Here is a 22,164-nt window from a genome sequence, read left to right as displayed (position 1 = left end):
GCTCTATCATTTATTACCTCATTTTTACAACTTTGTGTTACTCCTTTTTATGTCTTCATGACAAAAGATCATGAGGATTTTTCTTCTGTGTCTTCATCACGTTATTTTAGAATATTAAGGTCTTCTAATTCTAATTTAGAATATTAAAGTCTTTGACTTTGTGGTAACATTTGCAGGATCAACCTAGTGTTTTCAGTCTCATAAACAGCATAAATATGTATTTGTTGTGGTCTTACCATGGCATTCTCTCTCTCCATTATTTCGAAGTGCAGGGCATGTTCTAAGCCATCTTCATTTGTTGGTGGCATCTGAGAGTGTGGCTGTCCCACCTTGTCCAGGCCTGGCCCTGCTGCTCAGCCCCCTCCCCCTCCCATCCCACCCTGTGACCCTGCCTTCTACCCAGCAGGGCTCTTCATATCAGCCCCAGCTCACACGTAGCGCTTCTTGGGTGGGTTCATGTGGACTTTGTGATTTTGTCAAATGAGAGAAGTTACAATCACTTTGAGTCATTTATCTTATTTATTGTTATAGCCCTGGTGATACACAGGGAGGACTGAGACCTCCCGGACCTCTGTGAGTTAAACAAGTAAAATCAGCATGTAAAAGATGAGACCCAGTAGCTACAGAATTGACCTTTAAAAAGACAGAATGTCTTTCAGATCAGAAACAGAAAGAGAAGGACAGCATTATCACATTTAGAGAAGAAATACCGCAGCAGAAGAAGAGCTGGTCTGGGTGCTGATAGCACATCCACTGAGAGAATCCAATACCTGGCACCAGGTCAATGAGCTGGTCAGGCTCTCCAGCCTGGCGCCAGTGGCCATTCCGAGCATCGTCTGTGTAACCCAATCTGATAGCATATCAGTGCACAACCCTAATATAATAGAGCAGGTATGGGTGGTTTCTATAAAGGAAGAGAATGTAACTGAAGGCACCTTGAGCGTAGTGTCTAGTCGATTTCGCAGTATTGGCTCATGGAGAGTTAATATATTTACAGCCATGTTCATTTATCCATCTTTTAATAATAATAATATCCCTGTACTGGCCAGCTGCCAAAAAGATAATAGCAGCAGCAGCATTTAATGAGTGCCTTGTGGCTTTGTTTAGAGTGAAACCACCTATGAGGAACTGATTAGTTCTGAGGCGCTGGAGTTTCTCTGGACCTGCCAAGCGGGGGGTCGAGGGGCAGACCCTGACTGTCGCTGCCACACCTCCTGCTGCAGCCACACTATGGCAGGAGCACAGGCCCGGGACAGTGGACACGGGGCACTTCCAGATGCTGCTGTTTCACAAACACCAAAGTTATGGTTTGTGGAAAACATCATGGTTTTGAAAGGTATTTTCCCTGTGATCATCTGAGACCTCGAGATTAAACAGAAAATCCTGATCCAGTGTTTGTTAGATTTTGTTCCTCTTGTGCTTTCTTTAGGATTAAGTATTCACCTCCCTGAAATTGTTTCATCTCTTGGGACCAAGAGACGCTGACTCATCTTGTTGTGGTTGTTATTACTAATAGGTATAAATTACATAGATAGGGATATGTACACGTACGTGTGTAATTCACACAGTAAAAACTCTCTGTGTCTCCATCTCCTCCCCCAACCCTGGGCATTCTCAGTTTTATTTCTCGTAGTGAGCTAAGGTCACTGTCATCTCTCGGCCTCAGCTCTTCCTACTGTTTGCGCTCTGAGAGGAATCACTGTGACTGCTTAAAATCTCTTCCTTTTTTATGACTCCAAGGAGGAAAAGAGAGAAAGCTGAAGATCTACAGGAGGAAAAAAAGGATGGGGTAGAATTTCTGCAGAAATTAATATTGTTACAGTAACACAAACAGTAAACTTTAAGGAAAGATAGGTAGGTACTGATTGACAGTGTGGTCAGTCTTCATTGAATACGTTACTGTGGAATATCTAGAAAGCTATTAAAGTTTTAAGGTTTTACAACTGAAATTCTGTCCTTAAATTGGGCTTGCCTGGAACAAGGATTACAGGCAGAATAAATCTATTCTGGGAAATTTGATCTACATATATATTTGTCAATATTTTATTTTTCTACGAAATATGTAATTATCATATCACAGGCATGGATGACTTGGCACCTTGTTATCCTTACCTGGGGAACTTGTAACTTCAAGGCCTGTAACACTCTACAGGGGACTGTCATTACCCTGGCATAGGTACTTGAAGAGTAAGCAGCTGTAGGTGGAGGACCCAAGCATCCCAGGGTGCTCATCCTACTGTCATTTCACCTGACACTGAACACAGCCGCATAAGCCCCTGTCCTCCTGTGTTCCATCAGGTGGTGCCAACAGCTTCCAGAACCAGCCAGATGCTTCCCGTTCCCGACCACCCAAGTCTGTCCACTTTGAACACTGAAGCCCTCTTGTGTTGAAGTCTTGAAGTCTTATGGATCATTCCCTGCGGTCGTTCTTGTTTCTCACCAGCCCTTCTGTCATCTCCCAGTGATGGCCATGTCTGGCCATCTTTCCTCTCTGCTGGCTTGTCCTTTAATGGTCTTTAGCACCATGGTAGTGTTGAAAGAGGACCCTTTCTTAGACGATGGCCAGTGTTGTTTCAGTACCTTTTCATGTGGTTGTGATTTAGTTCATTGGTGTATTATCATCGTCAGGAAGTGGGCCTTACGTTCTTTAGTATCCCCCACTTATCATGTTGATTAGGATCTGAGTTTTAATATCTGTGATTTAAGATTTACTATCTTCTTACCCCAGGTCCCTTGTGAGTTTCAAGTGCTGCTCTGAACTGAGGAGCATGCTAGACATCCTGACCTGGAAAATAGGACGTGTGCCTTGGGCCCATTATGGCCGAGGCTGCTAACATTGAGAAACAATCTCAGCTTGGTATAGCATTGATGTTATAAGTGGTTAGAGAGGCAAATATTAAATTATAAGCCTTTTGTTTGAAGTTTTAGTAGGTCATTTTGATATATTGGATAGACTGAGTTTGGAAAGGGGCTCGCTGGCAATATGAAACTAGAATATTTTAAGTGAACCTAATGCCTTCATATCAATTTCTTTTTTGTAATCAAGCCCTTTAATAGACTTAAAACTTAAGGAAGAAAAAAATAATGGTTGTAATTTTAAATAAGCATTCAATTATAAGTGAAAAGCATTTTTGTATCTGTTACCATGGTTACTAAGCAGCTTTCCTGTGGTTCTAGAGAAAATGGGCTGCCTCAATTCTCAGAAGTGGTTTTGGGGGAAGGGGTAGAGGAGAAGGTGGGAAGGAGGGGTCCCCCTCACCCCAGAAGCATGAAACATTACTGGAAAAGCTTTTTTGACACTGAGTTTTACAGACTCCTCCACTAAATAGTAAGTGTATTTGTGAGTGGGGGTTTTCTTTTCACTGTGATAGAATGTTAGCCAACTTAACTAGGTATCAGAATTGCATTCAAACTTTAAAAGTCTGCTGCTGCGGTTTACATGGGGTGCTTCTGTATTTGTGCAGGTTTTTAAAACTTAAATAAAGCAAATGTTAGACATTTCCTGTATTTGCAAACACTGACTGTATCTCAAAGGAATGAAATCAGGCAAAGAAAGATGAGGCCCAATTTTAGAATCTAAGGAAGCTGGAAGTGGCAGCTTCTGTGCCGGAAGGAGATGCTTCGATCCCTGTTTGTGCCTTTGGTCTTAACAGTATTTGAACAATAGGTAGAGTTTTCATAATATTTCATGGGCTTAGGGTTGGGTGGGGTTACATTTCCTCTCATGTTTTGCGAAGAGATTATTTTCTCTGGAGACCAGCAGGCTGTTGGGTCACACCTGGTGACTGTAGAAGGATTCCTGTTAGAATTGGCTCCAGGTAATTTGGGAGAATTGGATTGAGTGGGTTGGAGGAGATGAGTTGGAGAGGGTGGCAGAAGGAGAGTTCGGGACAGGAGTGCCAGTGAGCTCAGGTGGTGGAAAGGGCAGGGAGAGGCAGCAGGGGGACAGTTCAGGTGGGTGGGAAGGAGTTGTTCACATTTAAGTCACTATAGCGTGTCTCGGGCTGCCGCGGCCACTCTCCCCACTTGCAGGACATCTCTTCTTTTTCCTTCCACACAAATATGCAAGGTGAAGCCACCTTTTCTTCTCTGCCTAAGCAGTGCTGCCGCCCCACTTAAACCCTTATGTCCCCTCCCTGCTGCCTCATCTTCTGCAGTCCCTGTCTTCTCTGCGACCACAGACTTCTCCAAGACCTATGGACCCTGTTCATGGTGTTTTCTGTTAAGGTCTTAAAAGTCCTGGCCTTTTTTTAATCAAAGCATTTCATTTCCTGCAGGAAGTACTTATTACTAAATTTGAAGAAACTGATTAAGCAACACATGGAACATAATTTAAAAATTTATTAAAATGGATTAAGAACGTTTAGCATTGTATTTAGACAGTCACTATTCGTAACTACTCTTGCACCGCAGGATCTTCACTAAAGTAGTCTGCAGGCTGGTGGGCATTTGCGGGGGGCAGTGCGGAGGCCTCTCCATTGGCAGCTCTCTGCTGAACGGAACAGTCTCAATGTGTGCCAGCCCACAGCACCCTACGATCAGAGTCGAATCCTTCTGATTTCATCCAGTAGGTGTAGCTGCAGCTCATCTGAGACCTTTGGGGACAAGATCAGTGACTGGCCGTGGATGGGGATAAGGCTGGTGCTGGGCTGGCCACACAGGTCAGACTCCTCAGCAGAAATGCTGCGGGCTCTTCCGAGAGCCCTGTGGGGCCACCTGGGGCTAAGCACATTTTCCATCGTTTTCCTTTTCTTTTCTTGTCCACGGAATCGGAAATCATATGCAGTCATTTTTCTTTCACCCTAAAAAATAAAACAACACTCTCTCATGCTCATATATTTTAGGCCATTTTTAAGGAGTTTTGGTGCCATAAGGATATTTAGAAGTAAGTCCCCCCTAAAGAAAATGATTGCCTCTACGGGGTTTAAAAAATAGAATTCCTTTTGAAAAGCAGGAGGTACAGCCCAGACTCCCATAGCCTGTGTCGCGTCCGTGTGAGGTGCTGAGTGGCAGGGTCACAGTTCCTGGAGAGGGAGGCTTTGTCAGTGACGGAGAGACTTCCCAGCTCCCCGATCGTGGTCTCTGAGGCACGTGTGTCTGTGTGATAACTGTTTTGACTGCATTTCTCTCTTGGTCTTTACTTCCAATATTTTTCCTTTGTTATTTTGAGTGTATCCTTGTGAATCACCATAAGTCCATTTAGAGTAAGGCAGGGTGTAAGTCTGTCATCAGATATGCCTGAAAAGTTTTATCTTCCAATAATTAAAGAATCTCAGCAGCTGGTAGCAGCTTTTTAAACACTATCAGTGACATTTTTTGATGGTTTTAATTTCAATCCTGCCTGTGCCTTCTGGGGCATTTAAACTTGCTACCAGAAAGTTGTGTGGCTGTCACACTATGGTCATGAATTCGGTCCAGCTGATTAATCAGTGTCTGTACCCAGAACAAGTGGGGTCCTAATTGATTCCCTTTCTGGGGAGTTTAGCACTCAGTGGTCCCTGGGGGCCCGGCTGCCTTCTTTCTCTGTTTTGGAGCCCTGACTTCTAGTCAGAACTGCTGCCGCCTGCTTTTTTACTCACACAGAAGCTAACTAAAATATTCTAACGCTGTTATCTGCCTACTGACTCTAACGATTATTTGGATTGATTTTAAAAGGACATTGTAAAACTCATTTTTAAATTAAGTGATCAGCAAGCATGGGTCTAGTGGATGTCGTTATAGAACAGATGATGCAGCCAACTGTGATTTCTCTGAGTCCCCTCACATCCAAAATGTAGCATCTCACACACCCAGAGAAGATGAAACAGAAGTACACAGAAAGGTTTGTTTATGAAAACCATGCTTTCAACAGCCCACCCTCCCGTGATTTACAAAGATAAATTGTTTAATCACATTATGCCACGTCATGCCACAAAATGATACATGTTTGCTTATAACCAAGGTGGACGTGGGAGTGGTGCACTTCACTCCCTTGATACAGCCCAAGATAGAGCAGCCGTTCAAGCTGGTGGATAAAGTTGTTCAGAACGTATTTCAGTTCAAAAGGAAATACTGCCATCGAGGGCTTGGGTAAGAATGCCTTCTCTCCCTTTCAGCAGCAGTCTTTATAAAATCCTCATTTGCTTTTAAAGAGTAAGGACTTTGATTTTATGACACTTAAAGCTCTCTGTGAATATGACTCTTAGTTCAAATCCTGTGCGAACAAAACTTGACCTCTGGTTACTAGAGGTGGGAAAGGGGGAGGGGAGCGGGGCTAGGGAGAAATTGGGTGAGGGACACAGCAAGTAATTACCATTTGTAACGACGACTCTGCTGGTAGTATTGATTCAGTCATCACATACTGTACACAAATACTGATAGTCAACTCTGTACCCCAGAAATATGTATAATCGTTTCAATTAAAAAATAAAATTTAGAAAAAACCTCACTGAAAGCAAAACCTTAATTTAACCTCAGATGCCACTTACAGGTTTACTTTGGTTTGATAATGAGAACGAAGATATTTCAAAAAGTTCATGTTAAGATGGTGTTATCTTTCAATTCTATTTTCCCACGAACTTTTTGAAGTTCCCTTGTACAACTTAAAATTGACAATTATGCAGTTAATGATGATCCTGTACTGGGGAGGTCGTTTCTCAATCAGGACTCAGGTGCACATGGGTTTTTAAAATTCTTTCTCCTGAGTTGCTGTATCCTTTCTTTGAGACGAAGTTAAACACACGTGAGAACTGGAAGCAAATATAACTTCTGAGCAGCCAACACAATGTCTCAGAGTCTTCACACCAGCACAGTTTCACTTAACAGGAGCCTCTGCCCTGAGCAGGCGCACGGCCCAGCACGAAAACAGGCCAGAACGTAGCAGTGTTGAGTCCGCCTACCAGGTAGGCAGGCCCTGAGGTGACCGCAGAGCCATTTTATATCCAGCAGGAGTCAAGAGAGTGCCCAGTTTAAGAAGGCAGGGAAGTACGTGCATATTTTTAAAGATTTCCATCCAACATAGTTCAGCTGTTTAAAAGGGCTCAGCTTTACAGGCACACATTCCTCATCTCCTAAAACCTCCTTACACAGCTAGCTCCCTTTTAATTGTCTTTCTGGTCCTGTGAACTGTCCCCCTCAGCACATGAAATTCCTTAGGTGCTGCTAGCCAGCTGCATCCAGAAATCATTGCGATCCACAAAGCCCATTCTTGAGGATTTATTTCAAGGACTGACGTTAAGTCCTCAGCCCTCCGTTTGACCGTAATTAAGCCAGTGTCATACCTCGCCAGAGAGTTCCCACTTCTCCAGCAGAGACTTAAGGTGCAGCTACCACTGGCCATGGGGGTACTAATCAGAGTGAAGGGACCCTTGTAACTGCCACAGTCCAGCCAGTGGAGCACAGCTGGATGTCAGCTCACATCCTTCACGCAGCATACGACCCATGCAACTGTACGTGACAGCCCCGATTTGTGGGGAAAGTCACCAAAAGTCCATCCTCCTTTTGGAAATCCTGAAGTTGGTCTGAGCCTAGAGCTGGCCCTGTGGCTCCAAGGCAGCCCTCGAGCTAAGTGACGGGCCCCATTCATTTCACACACACAGTCCTCTGTACAGACATGGACCAAACATTACCACCCCCTTTGACCTGTTGGTGTCCTTCAGTGGTCATGTGGGTCCCAGGTGTTAGAAACCATCATCAGGCCCTTGTCATGAAACTCAACTCAAAGATCTAAGTCACCTCATCGTTAAAGTGTGAGGAACATGCAGTTCTTTGTTGAGAGGACCATCAGCCTGTAAGAAAAACTCCATCTGCACTGGCCATGTCATCTTCCAAGCCCTTTGGCATGAGCTCCGTAGAGCCTCTGAGATTGAGAGGAAAAAATTAAATCCCGGGCTAACTTTGCAATATTTTTTAACAGTTCCACTGTTAATTTTAAAACAATGATTCATTTGGTTAGATGAAATTTAAAAGGCATATTTCAAATAAGTTTTAAAGATGTTTCAAAAATATCTCAAAGAGGAGAATAACTATTTGTATTTTTACATCAACTGTTTTCTAACTTTGCAAAAAAAAAAAAAAGAGTCACTCTGTGGAGAGTTCCAAAGGCTGAAATATTTAAATTTAAATTACAGAGAATCAAAACTAGCAATTTGTCACAAAAGAAATAGACAACTTTCATATAAAAATATGAGGCAGCTTACCCTTGCCATAAAGATACATGTATCAGTTTAGCTTTGGAAAGTATTTTCCCATTGTGGGCACACCTTGCAAGTCACCTAGACCTACCTGCCTCTGGTGGTGGGTGGGACCTATTGCCTGGTGGGTAACTAAAGAGGCTCCAGCAGCCTCTGCCAGTCCCTTGAGGTGTCACTTGTCAGGAACCATGTCATTCTTAAATGATGTTTGGAAGAAATATCATGATTTGCATAATTTAAGTACAATATTGATTTTTTTTTTTTTCCCTTCCCGCTAGAATGTTATTCCCTGCAGCACAGCGCTTAGAAAGCACTGGAAGGCTGTTACAGTGGGCAGATATAGACCCTACTCTTCGGCCCTGCCAGCTCTCAATTGCACACTTTAAGAGCCTCTGTGATGTATACAGAAAAATGTGTGATGAAGACCCACACCTCTTTGCTTATAATTTCAGAGAAGAACTCAAGCAAATTAAAAACAATAACGCAGAAAAAGAGCATGACGAGGACAATCACAGACTCTAGCTGCTACTTTACAGGCGAGCAGCGTACTGGACATTGATTTTCACAATGTGGAGCTTCTTAGACGTGTACTCGGTTGTCTTTACAGAATGACAATAAAAATACTAATGACCAGATGTGACTTATTTTCCTTTTACTGTACACCTTGGTAGAGAAATAAATATCAAATAAGATACAGTACAAGCTTTCTTTTAATATATATACTGCATAGATATGACATGTTTAGTATAAACAGCATCTATTACAATCTTACAAAAATGAAATATCTGCACATTGTGCCCCTAAACCACATTAAAATAAATATGCTTTGAATAAAGCAAAAACTAACAGCTCAAAGAAAATGCCCAGAGGATTTTTTAAAAAAACAGACCCTTTTAAAAGCAATTAATCACAACTTCCCCAATCTTTTTCCACATAACTTAAAATTATTAGAATGCAATTTTATTTTAAGGATTCTAAATCATTTTGATACCTGCTCAAAAGGGATATAAACTAAGTGATTTATAGAGTCTGACCAGTTTAATCTAGTTTTCTGATCCACAATAAATTAAAATAACTTAAATCTTTACAACTATTTTGTAGGAAAATGTGTACTGCACAAAACCCAATAATGAATAGTTTTTCTGCAACTTCTACTTTACCACCAGTTTAAAAGGAAAATAAGCAATTTCACCCATATCTGGATTGAACTGTACTACGATTTTCCATGGCTCTCTGTTTCATAAAAACACTCCTCATTGACAACTGATGTTAAACTCTGGACACTGAATTCTCGCCCTAGAACAGAATTTAGATCAATGTTGCCATTTTCAGATTGACTGTCAAGAGACTGGTGACGAGTCTGTGCCTTCAGCAAAGTCCCTCTGTCCCTCTTGGTGCTGTTTGCTTTTCGTTTAATGGGGCAGAAGTGGCCCCGGACCAGTTTGGGCTGCTCTCCCCCTTTCTGGCCCTTGCCCACCTCCGTGTCCGGCTGCTGGTCAGCCAGGTGAGCATCGGGGTCCTCGGAAATTCTCAGTCTCTGGAACTGAATTTCAATGTCTTTGGTAGGGCTGCCCTGGTTCAGAGTCTGGTGGTAGTCATCATCTTCATCACTCAGAATATCACTCTCTTTGACGAGATTGTCTGAAAATCCTGCCAGGCCTGCGTGTGGGCACTTCCCAGGTGACACGCCCTTTGAGTCAGGCCTGCTCTCGGCCGTGTGGCCACCGCTGCTCTGGGTGCCGCTGCTCAGGCTGCACTCGTCCGAGTCCAGTGAGTGGCCCTTGCCAGTCTCACCGGTCCACTCGCTGCTGGAGGAATTCTTGAGGACCTTTAGAGACCTGGATGACGCTGCAATGAAAAAAGCACATTTCCCCTTGTGATACAGAAACAGACTATACACAACGTGTAATGTTTGCCTTGTGGTTTATAAGGTTTAACATTCTGATTACTTAAGATTTTTATCAGCTGACTACAATTATTCTGGTATTTAGTCAAATCCTCCTATTTAGTCAAAATCCTGGTATTTAGTCAAAAACATGCAGACACAAGCATGGAAATTTTTTTTTTTTATGTTTATTTGAAATTGTGAGTTGGGAGACAGTATTTATAGATTACTGGAGCTCAATTATTTAGACAGAAGAATAAACTATAAACTCTTAGAAGGGTTAGGATTCTTATTTTTCCAATGAATAAACTGAAAAATTAATTACTAATCTAGGTTCCTTCCTTAAAGTATTTTGTAATTTGATAATCAAGATTGCACTATTTCTATGCATACCTTCTCACCTTGTTTATTTCCCTTGATGCTCAATTAAAAGTAGAAAAATGTTCTTTATCTCTCATGAGAACTGTCTCTGCTGGAAATTCTAAGCAACTTTCAGAGATTTACTATTACGGATAGGTAATCATGAGTGTGTGCTTGTTCAACTCCATTCTCTTGGACTGAAAGGGAAAAGGGCGTGCTCAGTTTGTTTCTACAGACAATAGCAGCGTACTATTTTTCATGGCCATAACTTATTTTGACAAAAGAGAAAAAATTGAAAACGTGCAGTAAATCTGAAGAGGTCAGACTGACCAAAAAAGAAAAAGAGAAGTTATCATACATTTTGGAAGACTAGAAACAAGAACAAAGATAATAACAAAATAATTAATACAGAAAAAAGGTTCTATCCAGGGTTCAATCCCTGTACCGGCCAGCTGCCAAAAAAAAAAAAGAAAAGGTGGGTGGTTCTAAAAATTTAAGCTGAAGTTTTAGAAACAGGCAGAAAGTTTAAGAACAGTGTGATTTGGAATGTTTGCCTGCTGACATTGATTGGGTAAAAAGTATATTAGGTTTCTTGATCTTAATTCATTGAGTATTGACTTTTTAGATACCTGGCACTGTTCTGGGCACTGGGAATAAATACTGCACGGAGGAAAACAAAGTCCCTGGACTCACGTGCATCTTAGTGGAAGAAACAAATTAAATGTTAAGTCTGGACTGTGTTAGCTGGTGGTAAGACAAGGGATTTGGAGTTGCGGATGGTTGTGTTTTATAAAAGCACGTCTAGGAGCACGTAGCATGTTTAGGTCTCAAAAGGAAATAAAATCACCACTGATCATTTACAAAGTGATGACTTACAGTTGTATTATAAGGGCATATATCCTTTTGGGGAAGCTCACAGTTTTTCTTAAATAAACATCAGGCTAGCAAAATTCTCACCTAATTTGGCCGAAACAGGAATTCGGTTCTTAAGAGGTACCAGGCGATCCTTACATGTTTTCTCCAGTGGTAATTCACACTTTATGTGACGCCTGAAGTTTTCCCTCAGAATAGAACGAATCACCTTAACGATGTTGGTTTTGCTTTCACTGTCACTGGGGAGAGAGAAACAGCAGGAGTGTCCAAGCATTCATCCCACTCCCACTCCACGCCCTCATGCTCCTGTTACTTTTGTCAGAGCGGCCTTGCACCTTCTAGGCCAGACTGACAGCAAACCACCCGACCTCTGTGTGCCTTGGTTCCCTCCCTTACAAAATGAGGTGAGAATTGATCATTCTAAGATCTGGACATTTAATCAATGTATTTTCCTACTAGAGCCTCTGTTACCTTTTGGGGGTGGATGGATGTGACACTGATGTCATCAAAATTCAGGAGGGCACTGAAAATGAACTCCCTTTCTTAAGAGAGTTCATTATTTTTTCTATCTTTTTTAATTCTCTTATTTCCACTGGTTTTAATTTTTGGAAGTCAGTAATACCTGCAACACAACTGAAAGATGGTTTCTGGCCGTCCTTCTATTTCTGACTTTGTATGGATCAGTTCCCATATGGAATTATTTTCTGTCCCTGTGTAAAAGGAAATGGAAACAAGAATCTACAACTTTGCAAAAAATGCTGTGTGGTTAAGAACACTTGTGAAGTTTAGAACTCAGGATTTAAAAAGTGAAATAGTCCCAGCCCTGCCTCACCATTTTCTTCTGTGGCTCATTCTATCTATGGTTTTCACAGACAGTTACAGAAAGTGAAACTCCACCGGGTTACTTTTTACTTTTCCTGCTGAAGTTTTCCACCCATCTGAACCTTTCTCCCTAACCCTAGATCCCATCCCTGTGCTATTTTTCAACCCTCCTTTTGGAGGTCTGCCCATTCCTTGAGGTGAAACAGGCCAGCCCCAAATGCAGCCACATTCTAGGAAACACGAGCACTCCTGACAAAAATGAAGCAAGGCTCCAGACTGGCATCGCATGCCTTTGCCTGCTGGCCCTTTCTATCACCAGAGACACTGTCCCCAAACATGGTTATTCTGGAAGCATCTCTGAACGTTTTCCAAGGTCAAAAAAAAAAATTTTTTTTAATAACACTTGCAATACTGCCTAATCTTAAGGAATTATCTGATGTATTCTAAATTTGTTAAAATGTAAGTGTGTGGACCTTTGTTTCTTTAACAAATTTTAGGGTATCAAGAATATTAGGCAAAACGAAAAATGCTAAAAACTACTGATAGTGAAAATACGGAAACAATGAAGAGAGGCATTGGGTAAAGAAAACCCCCATCCACTGCCATTTAATTTCTCCCAAAAGTCTGTAAAGAAACATCAAAACAACCTCTCTTGTCCTCATTTTCCTTACCTGTAAAATAAAATACACCAAAAGTATCCCCAAGATCTTTTCCTACTTTTTCATTCCACAATGCAAGTAAGTCTCCTTGAATGCTTTCTCTGACACTGCACTACATGAAAGTTACCTGCTGTGTTCCCCAGTCTGACTTGAAGCGCAGATATGGGGATCAACCAGCGGAATTTAAATGGGTCCAAGTCAGCAGAGCTGTGTGCAGGCCGGGAATTTGAGGGCTGCAATACAAAAGCCCGCCAAGAAATGTGTTAAAGCAAGCTCTCACCCAGAGAAGATGCATGCACAGTGAATGGAAGCATCATGTTCTCTCTACGTGCAAGGCTCTGTGCAGCTGTGTGGGTGTTCAGGGCACAGAAATGTGCCTGCACAGGTAGGCATCCCATTCTCAAAGACCTCTCGGGCTCCAGGGGTAGGATGGAGGCGCCATGCGGGAGCAGAGAGTTCGGTCTCTAAGCAGGAATGACAGCCACACCTTCCGGGTCCCACGTTCCCTCTGAATGCAAGCTGATGGCTTACAGTATCCACAGCTAAGCTTTTTGAGTAGAGGTAAAAGGCGTTTTAAAACAAAGTTATATGGACTCTTATGTGTATGGAACAAACATGGGCCATTTGCAGGGATATAAAAGCTGATTTTCTGTGTAGACCCTTCATATGTATTTGTCCACAGCTTCTAAAACCGACATCTTTTGTGGGGAGACTCAGAAATGCCCTGAGTATGTGATTTGGTTGGTTAACTTCAGAATAAGTAATATCAGTAAGTGAGGCCTTGGTGCTCAGCAGGCTTTTCAGTTCAATATTAATAGGAAGGTACAGTCATCAACAGATAGTTTAATTAAAATTATTTCTTGTCTTACCAATTTCTTTTTCAGTTTGCAGTTTTCTTTATAAACCAATATGACAGCTCTCTTAAAAACTAAAGAAAGGAAAAGAGAAAAGTCATTATTTTATCCAAACTCTTCCAACGTTAAACTAGAGCTGAATGTTTTAGTAGAACAAAGCTCTTGGGATTTATGAATCCCTGAGCTCCCACTATGCCAACACAAGACTGAATAAATGGTACTTCCTTCTGCTCATATTTGAACTATGCAGAAGTACCTGCTTATTTAAAGCTGTTATCTGAAGTAGATCCCAGCATTTTTTAAATTCTTTGTTTCACTGAAACATAGCGTTCAACTCAGTGACAGTCTATACTTTTGCTCTCCTGACTCTCAGAGAGAACTAAGACATCTTGAAATGAAGCAGACTATTGAGATAGCAGGTTTCTAAATAGCCTCAGGAGATCTGTTCCTGTAATACCCGGCCTGAGCCAAGCAGCATAAGGGAGAAGAAGATGATGCGTGTGCAGAGCCACAGAGTTTTAAATAGTTGGAGGCTGTGATAAGTCACCAGCCATTACAGTAGTTCTCCTAACTCCTTTTGGAAACCAGGAGTTAGCTGGACTGATGGGGTTAGTGGAGTTCTTCATTATGGCCAGCCTCTTTAAGTTTACATTCTTGTGAATGGAATACTAACCAAATACTGTGAGCTCAAGGTCCTTTCTGACTTTGCCTAGAGAGAGAAATGGATTCAACCACGAAACGGTAGAGTGCATCAGAAGTTCCCCCATCGAAAGTTCTGTCACCTAGAGTGTAAAAAGAGGAGACACTGAAGATGTGAAAACCCCTGGAGTAGACTGTCTCGTGTCAGATAGTGAATCACATATATATGGCCATTGCTAAAACACAAGTATATTCTGTTTGGTTTTTATGGTCCCTATAAACATGAGGCCTTAAATCGTGAAGGTTTTGATAATAGGAGCTAAGCATCAAACTGTTTGACAAATAACATAAAGGTGAAGACATCTTGCTTCAATGCACACATATGTAGGTAAGACATGCCTCATGACCACTCATTTGCATAACATTCTACCACAGCATTCACAATCATTCAAAGCGCCTTTATTAACTTTCAGCACAGGATCTAGTATGTTTACCACCTCTAATCCATAAACTACGTTAGGCCTGCTCATAAAAAAAAAAAATCAACATTAAAACTGCCCATAATAAAAAAATTAAACTCCATATTTTTTCTCTTCTTGCCATCTTCTACTTAAGCTATGTTGCTTCTTGTATGCAGGCTTTAAAAGCATGAGATTACAAATTTAGCAATCAGACAAACAAGAAAAATATACAAAATATCAAGTTCTACTTGAACTAATTTTATTAGCAAGCAGGTAACCACCAAGAGAAGCCCTTGCTTCTGTCCATACTCCGGTCCCTGCTTCCTTTCTGCACCCTGCTGTGTGCCAGCCCAAGCCTCCCACATCTGTTCTAGCCTCTGCGAGTTGTCCTGCCTGGTGCCCTGGGAAAGGAGGAAGGTAGGCATATAAGCTCAATGACACTACTTCCTTGCTTTCGTTTATACAATGTTAACATTGCATAACAATGTTAAGACCAATGTAGTTAATTTTGCATTACACTTATACCTAAATTGTGTGGTTTATTATGTGCATTAATATCAAGAAAACTGTACGTATATTCTCCCCCAGGAAAGTCCTAACAGGGCAGCCTAGTCTGGAAGGTCAGCTAAAATGCAGTAAGCATTAGGCCTCCCAGAACCCCAGGCTTCCCAGACCTCCTTCTCCGTCCCACTCTGCTCTGCTACCAGCTGGTCAAACACGGTCCCATAATCCTCATAGATCTTCTGCATCTCATTGATGTGGCTTGCTACTTTTTCCATTGCCTTCAGTGCTTCTGCAAAACATGAAATCATTTACTTTATCATTTTTGTTTTAAATCTTATCCAGTGGCAGTCATAAAAGGACTCAAGATTCAAGCCAGGGTTCGAGACAAGTACTCACTAATGGCAGCATTGTTCAGGTATAGCTCACAATAATCTAGTCATCATAATAAAGAACATTAAAATTATCTTCCACCTCGAATTCTCTTTCAAATGAGGCAGAGTATAAGTAAAAAGTATCACTAATAATTAATAACAGCTAACATTTATTGAATACTTTCTACTTGGTATGTACCATGATAGATGATTTGCATAAATCTTCTCATTTAATCCCCAAAATAACTCCATGACTGTAATCAATTGCAGTTTAAAGATGAGAAAACTCATGTGCCAAAAAACTATTCTGCCAGAGTTCCAGAGAGAAAAAGACTGGAGCCAGAATTCAAACCTGAGACTGGCTGGTCTCAGGACACCAGCTTTTGAATTGTGCCTCTACCCCTGGGAACTGGGAGCTACAGCAGTTTTGTAATTAGAACTTACAAATGCCCTGGGCCGAGCCCGTGGCGCACTCCGAAGAGTGTGGCACTGGGAGCACAGAGACTCTCCCACCGCGGGTTCGGATCCTATATAGGAATGGCCGGTGCCCTCACTGGCTGAGTGCCGGTCACGAAAAAGACAAAAAAAAAGAACTTACAAACGCCCTGTAAATGACTCATTGACAGAGCACTTGTTTGCATTTATACATGGTTTTTATTTATAATTTTCTACAAGGGCATATAAGGGACAAAATGATTTCATCAAAGTCAAAAAGCAGAATTTCAGGTTACCTCCAAATTCAGTATTTTTCATACTTTATTCTTTCAATTCAGTATTTTTTATTTTATTTATTTATTTTTTTTGCAACTGACTGGTATAAGGACCCGAACCCTTGCCCTTGGTTTTATAACACCATGCTCTAACCAGCTGAACTCACCAGCCAGCCCTGATTTAGTGTTTTAATTCAATCTGGAGGGAGGTTTAGAAGGAAGATTTTTAAACAGGTTAACAGTTTTTTAGCCCTTTTAAAGATCATCTTAATGTAAAATTAATTTTTTTACACAGTATTTGAATGCTGATCACAATTTGTATCATTTACTTGTAGAATTTAACTGTCATATAAAAAAATTCTTTGTCCTTATTGCTTATGATACCAAAGTATGCTCATCACGGAAAAAAAGAGCCAGTCTAATTTCCAGTCTTCTTAGAGTTTATTATTCAGTAATACTAACATGTATTAATAAGTCTGTTTCTCTCCCCAGGAATTTTATTAGAGGTGGCATAACTGGATCTCCTAGTTTTGATACATAGAGAACAAATCACTTTTTCTCTCTCTCATCCAAATAAAGCACCTCTTTGAGGGATACTCTATTTACTATCAAACTGCAGGGGCTTTGTGTTTTTGACAAGTTGTATCTTAGGCCAGTAATTTCAGAGGTTACAAACAATAGATAACACATCAGCATCAACTTTAAAGAATAATCTGTCAATGGGAGTTTGGTTCAGAGTCAAGCTCTGCTTAGAGATCTCCACAAGGTGGAGCCTCACCCAGCAAATCTGATCAGCAGCAACTAGGCTGCAAACAGCACAAAACTTAGGTTCTGGCAGCACTGTTTACTAGCCAAGTGATCTGAGGTAATTTACTTCAACTTACTGAGCTTAAATCACCTTTTTAAAAAAATGAATTAGAATCCAAAGATTTGGGGACTACTCCAATCATATTTTTTTTTAATCAAAGTCTAGCTATTTTCACATATTAAAATTATATCTAAGATTAACAACTGCAGTACTGAAAAGTGACTTGGAATATACTACCAAGCAGGGGAAGAGGTGAGCTCTCAGGCCCAGAGAGTGGCATGCAGTCCCATCACAACTCATGATCCCCGCATCCTTGAGGTGGGCATCAGCAGCCTTACCTGTCAGGTGATAGTGCTCCTCACTGTCATGGTCTGTCAAGGACACGAGCTCCTTGAGCAGCAGAGGGTACTTGAGCACTCTCTGGACAGGCTTGATGAGGTAGGACTCCAGCGTGGAGGAGTGCTGCTTGGTGGGATTCCGGGCATCCAGAAAAGCCTTGAAGGCTTTATCAGTTTTAGCTGCAAGCAGATGGATAAAAGACCCTTATTGGAGCGCAGTGGGACAAATTAAATTCTACTTCATTTATCTTTTAACAGGTATAGATCATTTCTTTCTATAGCCCTAATACCATCCTTTAATAAAAACCCAAACCCATCAGTGGGTCAAGCACCAAGCTCTCAGTGTGGGCCCTGGCGTGACAGCCTGACAAGCCCCACGAGTGAAGGGAGTTTCTTAGAATGCCAGAGGAACACGGTCCACACGACAAAGAAGAACACTGAGTAAAATGCATTTAATGTCTGACTTAAAGACACATTTCACACAATTCACGCATACCACAACAGCTTTTGTTTTAAGTGGCCTAAAAAGTGAGTTTTGAACAATTCATAAAGCCACAAAACAGTGTTATCTAGACTCCACCATACCTCACGAAAGATTCGTACAGAAAGATAAACCAGTGTTTCTTCCACTCGCCTAGCACTGGTGGTTGTTTATTCTGTACATTTCAGGGCTACTTGAAAAGCAATATATTTGTTCCTTTAAAATAACTTGACAAACACCACAGCCTGCGGCCTTCACCTCCACAGCTCCAAGCAAACTTTCTCCCATCCAGAGCCACAGCTCCCTCCCACCACGTGTGGCACAGGACCCCCTTGGCAATGAGAACTGCCTCTGTTCAGTGTCTGAGGTCCATGAAGGGTGCACACAGGAATCCAGGTGCATGTTGTTCAAGTGCCAGGGGACACACCAGCTGCTGCTTTGGATTCCACCAGTTGGCATTGGTTAACCAGCTGTTTGGGATGTTTAGAATGCAGCCAACTTGAATACCCTTACTTGGCATTCTGGTACAAGGGCAAAATCTACAACATCCAGGAGATGCACTACCATTCTGAATGTGATTGCCAGACCAAGTGGATGGTGAGATGGTCCTTCATCTTTATGCCAAAGGAGGAAGTGAGTGAGCCATTGGCATGCTTTTATTTCACTACAGACCATCAATAAGAAGATGTTCATGGAGGAAACGCCAATGGAATCAGAGCTCTGTTAATGCAACCAGAGAAGATGGCTTTTGGCTGGGTCTTGTTAACGTGAAGCACTACAAGACTCCATTTTTTAAACTTGGGGCTTTTATTCTGGGATACTATGAAGTTCTGGATTTAAACCACATGGCAAAGCTCCATCAGTGGAAATGGTTAAACACTATCAGTGTCAGGATAAACCGCTGGCCCACCATGACAGAGCGGAGAGAAAGAAACACTGAAGAGCAACCTTGGAAAATGTGAGTTTTTCCCATTTCCACCAAAGAGAATTTAATTCCACTTCACACACTTCTTGTGAGTCTGGTGGTGGTGGTTTGGTGATAGTTTGTAGTGGCTCCTCAGGCTTAAGAAGAAGGTTAACAAGAAAAAAAAAGCCATGCATTCATTTCTTTCTGCCCCCATCCAGGGCTTACGGTTGAAAGTTTTTAGAGAAAAGAATTTGGTGAGAGAAGAATCCAGATGTAGTTTAATAGCGAAGTGGCACATCGCAAGCAACATCTCTGCTCTCAGGGACTTGTGTTCACTGCTACTAGTAAACAAGATTTTCCCTTTAATACCTGCCACTTTCAAGGTCAAAAATGGAGCATAATACATTAAAACTGCATTTACCCCTACTTGTTAAGTACAGATTTATCCTTTATTAACAGTTAAAAATACAAAAAAACACACTATAAAAGATATGAGCAACTTACCTTGCTCTAGAACCTTCTGTACTTTAATATGATTAGCACAGAATCCACTGTATAGTTTAAAGTGGTCCGCATAATAAAGGAAAGAGCCTCCAAGGGAAAACAGCAATTTCTAGAAGGACAGGGGAAAAGTTAAATGAGATACGTTTTAATCCACGTGTGCTGGCTCACAGCCTGGCATTTGTCTGTCAGACACCACAGCACTAATGCCTCAGAGAAGTCACCAACTGCGGTAAGCCCAGGACTGCTCTGTTCACACAGCAGATGGAGAACAGCCCAGGTATTCCCCTAGCAGACCTTTGGCTTGATGGAAAAGTTTCTGGCAGCAGAACCTACTAACACAGTGTGCAATCAGAGGACAAGAAAGAAAGTTCTATGAAAACACACCTGACAAGGTGGGATGTTAATGAGCTGAGAAGTTCATTAATAAAGTAACTCTCCATGATTTGGGACGAATGCTGCTGTCTGTATAGTTCCTGGTCCTCTTGCTACTGCCTCCTGCCTTTTCTCCCCCAGAGGGGCTTCCTGTCAGGCACTGGTGCTTACACTAATGCTTCACAGAAGAGAAGGCTCGGTCAGAGCAATTTGAAACCTGTGCGCTTCATCCCAACGTAGATGAAGACTCAGGTGCAGCTGGCTGCTCTTGCTTCAAAAGCAGTAGCGCTAGACATCCTTCAGCAAAGCTGAGGAAAGAGCACGTGCACAGCCACCAGCCAGGCTGGCAGTGCTGCCCGTGCTGCCCAGACTCTGATTACCAGAAGTACCTGCGCTAGGGAAATATGCAGCCTTCTTTTTCCACCTGCCAGAGGAAAGCAGTGCAGTGAAAGCACTAACTGGATCTTGACAATTGTCAAGAGACAACAAATTATTTTGCAAGGGAGAATTTTGCACCATACCCACCTATTTTTGCTTTAAGCCTAAGTCTAAAATACTTACTCTAAATTGCGAGGGGGTTTCCAGTATGTTAAAGTCAGATGATGCCGAAATCCCATCCTCCAGAGTCTCCAGAAACACCTTTTGAAATTCAAGCATCTCTGGCAAACTTCCAAAAAGGGACTCCATCTATGAAGATCAGAATTTGGAAAGAAGGTATTAGCCTTAAAGATCCAAATACCACATTGACTCTTAACCCACAAATAAATCACAAGGAAGTCATTCACCAAGAGACAGAAGTAAAGCCTTTAAAGAAGGCAGCATATCCTCTAAGGTATATAGTTGATATATAGAGAGTTTTAGAGCTCTGGCCCCTATAATTCTGTATTTCTAAAATAACTTTTTAAGTGGATATAAAATTCTCAGAATTCAAAATGAATTGAGAAAAATAGAGAAAAATGAAAGTCAGTAGAGAAGAACTAATTACTGTGATTTAACATTAAAAATTCATGGATTGAAAAGTAATTTTTGGCTGCACCTTCCACTATAAAAAGAGCATGACTGTCCTTCTGCCTTTGTAAACTCTTGCCTCTGTGCTGTATGTGGCAACAGCACATATATGGCTTTGGAGGAGGCCACACACGGGACTCTCTGAGATCATATGTCGCAGATGTTCTTTGGGATTAGTAGATATAATCTCCTAGGAGGTCCTCTAAAAGGCTAATGGAAACTAACCTATGGATCAGTGGACAGAAGGAAGGTGATTATTATTTACCTCATCTTGGGTAAGAAAGGTCTCATTCTGAAGTGGTTCCAAGTATAATTCAAAGAGGCAGCTCAGATCCTGAAAGACAAAAGAAGAAAGTCTCTTTAACATGTAAGTGTCCTAAATACCCAAGAGATTCCAGCAACCCAGGCAGCAGTTCCAAAGACTCCCATTAGGAATAACGAAGCTTATGTCTTGTTGAAATTCTTGACCCAAAATGTGGTTATTATTGCACACCTAATTCAAAGAGGTTAAAACCACAATACAGTCAACAACTGGATTCCACATTTTTCTTTATAGCTTGATCACCTACTCTGCTTAGTTAAATATCTTCTTGACAGAAACAATCTTTCTTTAGACCCCTGCAGCAGGAGCACTCATTTCCCTGCAGAGGAAGCAAGGTCTGGCTAGGTACTGCTGCTAGGTTTAACCGTGGCTACTGCTGGATCTAGCTTCGTCTGTGCCAGGGAGCATGGGGACAGCCACGGCATGGATCTGGGAGGGACGACAGGATCTGGGGAGCTTTTCAACTTTGGTGTTGATGCATTCGCAGAATTTCAAACTCTCATACTCAAATGCAAGAAAACATTTCCAAAGAGTAGCAGTAGTAATGCTTAAAATCTAAGCCATATTTGGGTCTCCAGAAAACTAGGCTCTAGCAATACAGTGTAGTGGGAGTTGACTGTATTTATATAACCCATTAGATAAAGATTTCTTTTTATTTTATAATTTGAAGCTAAGACCAGGACATAACTTAGTGATAGAAAAGATTTCTCTGTTGTGCTCCATTTATTCTGAAGAATTTCGAGTCCTAAAATACCAGAAGTACTTGACTACAAAGTCAACTACACCAACTCCCTCACTTTACAAGGAAATATCTAAGATACAGAGAGCTTTATAAAGCCCAAAGCACACCCAGAACCTTTTGGCGTGGGTTCTGAGATCAATGTCAGGCCTGTGATGCTGATGGTGTTTCACAAGAAAACACCATCACCATACTCCACAGTGGGGCTGCTCAGAGAAAGGAGATGTGAGAAGTGAATCATACCTCAGGGAGCACACAAATGTTGAAAATTTCAAGGAGCATGCAAGGACCCAAGTTAAAGAACGACAAGTATAATTCTATGTTAAATGTCAGCAACAAAAAAGCAATTTAAAAACAGTGGGGGTTGGGAGTGTGT

At 41.6% G+C, this 22,164-nt stretch overlaps 2 protein-coding genes across 9 annotated transcripts in view; one reads left to right on the top strand and one right to left on the bottom strand.

The window, feature by feature from the left end:
• The window catches only part of TFB1M (transcription factor B1, mitochondrial), a 49,597-nt gene extending 40,791 nt beyond the window's left edge, over nt 1-8,806 (top strand). Inside the window, exons 6-7 of the mRNA XM_063097607.1 lie at nt 5,942-6,069; nt 8,450-8,806. Of these exons, the coding sequence (XP_062953677.1) occupies nt 5,942-6,069; nt 8,450-8,693 (372 nt within the window). The 3' untranslated portion in view covers nt 8,694-8,806. The remainder of the gene's footprint in view (nt 1-5,941; nt 6,070-8,449) is intronic.
• Nucleotides 8,807-8,863: 57 nt separating this feature from the next.
• TIAM2 (TIAM Rac1 associated GEF 2) overlaps nt 8,864-22,164 on the bottom strand; it is a 228,189-nt gene continuing 214,888 nt past the window's right edge. For 7 of the 8 annotated variants that reach the window (XM_063097597.1, XM_063097595.1, XM_063097599.1 and 4 more), the window contains 11 exons: nt 20,993-21,061; nt 20,281-20,406; nt 19,348-19,456; nt 17,456-17,635; nt 15,399-15,517; nt 14,298-14,406; nt 13,640-13,698; nt 12,898-13,003; nt 11,912-11,999; nt 11,374-11,528; nt 8,864-10,019 (listed from right to left, as the gene is read on the bottom strand). In XM_063097597.1, coding sequence (XP_062953667.1) covers nt 9,385-10,019; nt 11,374-11,528; nt 11,912-11,999; nt 12,898-13,003; nt 13,640-13,698; nt 14,298-14,406; nt 15,399-15,517; nt 17,456-17,635; nt 19,348-19,456; nt 20,281-20,406; nt 20,993-21,061 — 1,755 coding nt within the window. In that variant the 3' untranslated portion in view covers nt 8,864-9,384. Of the gene's footprint in view, nt 10,020-10,463; nt 10,614-11,373; nt 11,529-11,911; nt 12,000-12,897; nt 13,004-13,639; nt 13,699-14,297; nt 14,407-15,398; nt 15,518-17,455; nt 17,636-19,347; nt 19,457-20,280; nt 20,407-20,992; nt 21,062-22,164 lie in introns of those variants that run through there. The other variant, XM_063097602.1, reaches the window with a different exon arrangement.

This window comes from Cynocephalus volans, chromosome 5 (genome assembly GCF_027409185.1).
Source record: "Cynocephalus volans isolate mCynVol1 chromosome 5, mCynVol1.pri, whole genome shotgun sequence".
Taxonomy (NCBI): domain Eukaryota; kingdom Metazoa; phylum Chordata; class Mammalia; order Dermoptera; family Cynocephalidae; genus Cynocephalus; species Cynocephalus volans.
Note: the sequence above shows the minus strand (reverse complement) of the source record. Positions and strands in the feature narration are given on the sequence as shown.